The 4,865-nt window shown below is 45.5% G+C and overlaps 1 protein-coding gene across 1 annotated transcript in view; it reads right to left on the reverse strand.

Moving 5' to 3' along the window:
- Positions 1-4,419, reverse strand: part of LOC138353055 (uncharacterized) — a 20,157-nt gene extending 15,738 nt beyond the window's left edge. The window contains exon 1 of the mRNA XM_069305694.1: positions 4,345-4,419. Coding sequence (XP_069161795.1) covers positions 4,345-4,419 — 75 coding nt within the window. The remainder of the gene's footprint in view (positions 1-4,344) is intronic.
- Positions 4,420-4,865: the final 446 nt, after the last annotated feature.

Below are 4,865 nucleotides of genomic sequence, written 5' to 3' on the forward strand. Positions count from 1 at the left end.
TTTGTGTTACATTGTGTTGAACTTGAGCTGTGTTGTTTACCATACCGTTCATGTCGTAAGTATAAGTATAGATGCCACACGTGTGAGAGGTAAAGCTATGCGTTTTCTTGAAAACAACGCCATCTGTTGCATGAAAGAGCAACACACATGCTACACTACATATGTTGCAATTCCATTTCAATGTTTCTGATTGCATTGATTAATTGAATTTTTATAGGTTTTGATATATTTTCATTTTGATTTAATTATTTTGTGTGAATTGCGTTGGAATTGAGCTGTGTTGTTTACCAGACCGTTCATTTCGTGAGCATAGATTATTTTTTTTATTTTTTTTCATATTTTAATTTAATTTTTAACTGTTTTTCTTATATTTCAGTGATGGGAACATCAGACCACTTGATATTCCAATTTTCTGATGGGAACATCAGACCATTTGGGAAGGCATCGGACGAGGGAGTGGGGAATGGTGGGGAGGATGAGGGGACGGAAGTGAGAGATAGTGGGGAGGACAAGTAGTCATAGGACCAAGTAGGTTCTAGTCAGGTGAAGGGGAGAGATAAGGACAAAGTGGCAGTGATAAAGATCTTGAAGGGGGTACAGATGGAGAAAGCTCAACAAAGTATAGAAAAGGTTTTCAGGCTTTGCCATTACAACAAGGACAGAGACAGGTTGATAAAGGTAATGAGATGAGAAAGGTCAGCTCATCTCATTCCTTCAGAAAGGAATGATATGAGAACGAACGAGAATACAAAAGAGGAACTTCTAGCAAAGAAGAGCAGATTATTACCTGTATTGAAATTCAAATCGGTATTCCCTCAGAGAGATTTGGTAAAGGATGAGAGAATGAGGACAGCAGACACAAGGAAAAAGCGCAGGAAGAGAGAAGGAAACCAAGGAATCACACCCCAAAACTCTACAATCCCAGCGGAGAGTGGTGAATCCTCCACAAGTAGTTCATCAGCCCCAGTGAGAGGAGAATCACTCCCACCTTCCACCCAACCGAAATACTTCCTGCCTCAACCCCTCCCAGGTCCCTACAAATTGCCCACCCGGTCCCCCTATTACCCCAACTATCCCTCCTCTCCCCAAGCCCTCACTTTGCTCTCATCCCTTGAACCATGCATCCTCAGAAACCATGTGTAGTATCGCATAGCACATCAGCCCCACCCATGCAGCCCAGTCCATGGAGCAACTGTCTGCACCAGTGGAACAGCCATCAAAAGTAAGAGTAAGTGAGGATGGACATGAAAGTGAGCCTCAAAGTGATGCACACAAACATAGATGGGATGACAAATAAAACAAGTGAACTTGTAGAAAGTACACAAGAAGGAAATCCAGATGAAATAGCAGACAGATAAACAAAACTCTCAGGCATCATAACAAATGCAGTGTTTCCACAGGACTACTTATAGTAAGGAAAAAGAAGTAAGGAAGAGAAGGAGGAGTGGCTCTGCTGATAAGGCAGGCGTGGAGCTTTGAAGAGATAAACATCCCAGGGTGTGAAGAGTTTAGAGACTACATAGCATACTCTATGACAATGGGAGGACCAAGGATAATGGCAATAGTAATATATAACCCCCCCCCCCCCCCGTTAAATGACTGAAGACACAGAAGGGAGTATGACAGAAGCGACATGGCAACCATTAACATAATAGAAAGAACGGCTTTTATTGCCTGCAGGAAGAAATCTTAACTGTAGATCATGGGTGACTTCAACGTAGGGAATGTAGACTGGGAAAAAAGAGAACTACACAGAGAACCATTCTGTGTAGAACGTTAAACATGAACGTTCTGTCCATGTTTATCTCTATGGAAAGAAACATAGAGCTAAACTACTAGACGTTACGACAAGAAACTTTCTATGCTAACAAGTCAATGGGCCCACAAGAATCTGATGAAATGATGTACCAGCCACACTTGATCTGCTATTTACCCAGAACGAGTCAGACGTAAGGGAAGTCAGTTCAGAACCCCTCCCCCCCCCCCCATATAAATGAGTGACCACAGATTTCTAACATTTGAGTATCTGTTGGAAGTAGGATTAACCCATCCATGGAATGGACCGAAAAGTAAAAGGCTAACAAATCTCACCATAGGGGAACTATGGTGAGATTAGAAAAAATCTAATAGAAATACCACTAGAGACAGAACTTGGTGGAAAGTCTGTTCAAGAAATGATGGACTACACTACCCAGAAGTGTCAGGTGGCCGAACACAGGTTCATCCCGGCTAAGAAAGGAAAACCCGAAAAGCAAAAGGGTTATCCGTGGTTTAATAAGGCATGTAAGGCAACTACGTACAAGGGTATGGAGAAACTACAGAAATAACAGGATACTAGAGAGTAGAGAGAGATACCACAGGGCCAGAAATGGGTACCTCAGTGTAACGAGAGGAGCAGAGAGGCATTGTGAAAATGATGTAGCAAATAAAACCAAGACCAGACCAAAACTGCTGATATATCCACATCAGGAAGAAAACAACAGCGAAAGAACATGTGATGAAACTAAAATGCAAGAGAATGGGTACACAGAGAATGACAGAGAGGTGTTTGAATAACTCAACACGAGAATCCAGGAGATCTTCACAATAGGGCAAGGAGAAGTCCCCTAACTAAGTGGGGTGGCGATACACCAAGCAGACTTGGAAGGTATTGAAATTACTAGAGATGAGGTTAGGAGGTATCTGCTCGATCTAGATGTGACTAAGGCTGTTGGACCAGATGCAATCTTACCATTGTCACGTGGGGGGTAGGCCGGGGCTCTGCTAGCACTCAGCTGCTAGGGGCTCAAAAGGCCGAATACTCAGCCCCTCCGACTCCCGGGATTCACCGGAGTCTCCTTGGTCACACAAGAGAGGACCAACAATGCCCACCTCCGCAGGTCTTTGCTTCCACCACAAAAGGGGGGTGCCACTGATTCACCCTGGAAGCCCTTCAGTCAAACACGGGGAAACTGCTGTTAACAGTTCCGGCCTAGACCCGTGGAGGAGTGAAGGAAGACTCAGGCTTACCTTATAACCATAACCTCCCTGAGTCTTGCCTGCCAGACAAAAAGGTTGCAGGAACTCCTTTCCTGCCTGTCTTCTCTATCTTCTTCCTAACAAGGTCGCCAGCTGGGTTATTGTATCTGCACCCCAGCAATGCATTTCAGTGGGTGTATTATATATTGTTTGTAGCCAGAAGATTGCTACTCACATAGATCTGCTACTAGACTGTCGGCCCAGGGTACTCTCCCAGGAAGGTCTGTGTGGCTTTACCTCTCTCTAGCCAACATGTTACTAGTTGCCACCATTCAGGCACTGATACTGATCGGATGGCTAAGGGTACACTTTTATATAAATCTCTGCTGCTTTTACCATTCTCCAGGCAATAAGAACTTCTATAGAGAACGTAGTATTCCCTAGGTGGTACTATAATAACCTTCGTGTATGCTCATAGAGAAATATTATAATGGAGGCACACTTAAACACAGTGATAAAATGTGTGAATTTACTGACGCAAATTACATGAACACACATACAATCATAAGTAATTCATGAATATGAAAATAAAGGATAATAAGTCTGGAGATCGTCAGCCTCTTCTTCCACGACCTCCAACACTCCTTCAACTGGGCAGAAAGACAGGAGTCCCACACTTTCTCACAGGAGGGCCTCTTCACCACGTCGGCGCCTCTTCTTCACTGTCCTGCCATCCATACACACTGTCCCCTCTGACAGTCCTGGACACAAGCTGCCTTGCAGCCTATTCTACTACTAAAGAATTAATGTCCTATTGCCACATACATAAGTAAATATTGTGGCCTAACTAGCCTACTCACACAAGGGGTAATGGGAGGGAAAATGATCTACCCTACATTCCTGGCTCACGACGCCTGTCCCTCGATGGTGTGAGGTCCCCACGCTTCCTGAGTCGATCCTTGACGATCCAGGAGCGTTCCACAGGTCCTCAGGTATCGTGGAGCCTTCGCGTCATCGCCGTTCCAATCCCTGAGATTCAGCTACTCCAATCCTGGCTCATCGATGGGCGCTGAGCTAATCACTATTTTCCCACACTCGCCCCTTCCACAAGGCGTTGCTCCTTGTCCTAGGAACGGTGTCGTCCTTCCAAAACCCTCAGTGGATGTGACCCGGTCACAGCTAGGCTTACCCGCCACACCTTTCCAGGCCCTCAATGTCCAGCGTCGTCGCCGAATATTTTCCAAGTTTGCCACTGTTTTGCTCAATAAACTTGGTTCCTTTTTGCTTCCCAGAAGCGCGGGGTCTCCAATACATAAGATGGGCTGCAATAGCCAGTTCTAATCCACTAAGAAAGGCTTGTAGAGCCTCAAATCCTTGAGAGCTGACCGAGGTGCGTCCTTTCGCCTTCAAGGTCAGGTCAACTCTGACGTTGGCGCCGCCCAGGGCACTCGGTGACGTCATGGCGGGCCCTGATTGGTCGCCCGCGACCTAAGTCGGCCAATCCGCGATCGGCTAGTGTCCCTTCCAAAACGTCATATCTGCAGTAGGGGATACTCTTTCATTTTATATCAGGGCGCCAATTTCCCCTTACTTACAACTTATAATGTAACTTTCTCCCTTAACCGGCAGCCGGTCTGGTCGCTACATGGGATTATTATTGCAATAATGGAAGGATTAGTAAAGGATTTGGTGAGTCTGGTTGGAGCTCTGAGAGCAGAGATGGATTCCCTGCGGGAGGAGATACGACGGCTTAGACTTCGGGAGGAAACGAAGGAGGAGGCCTTAAGAAAGGCTGACGGGACCAGTTTTAAGAAGGCTTCGTCTTGGCAAGTTGTGAAAGACAGGGGTCTTAAGAAGACCTTGGCAAAACCGATAACTAATAGCCTACACCTAAGGACTTTTAATGC

This window comes from Procambarus clarkii, chromosome 56 (assembly GCF_040958095.1).
Source record: "Procambarus clarkii isolate CNS0578487 chromosome 56, FALCON_Pclarkii_2.0, whole genome shotgun sequence".
In the NCBI taxonomy this organism is placed as follows: Eukaryota; Metazoa; Arthropoda; class Malacostraca; order Decapoda; family Cambaridae; genus Procambarus; species Procambarus clarkii.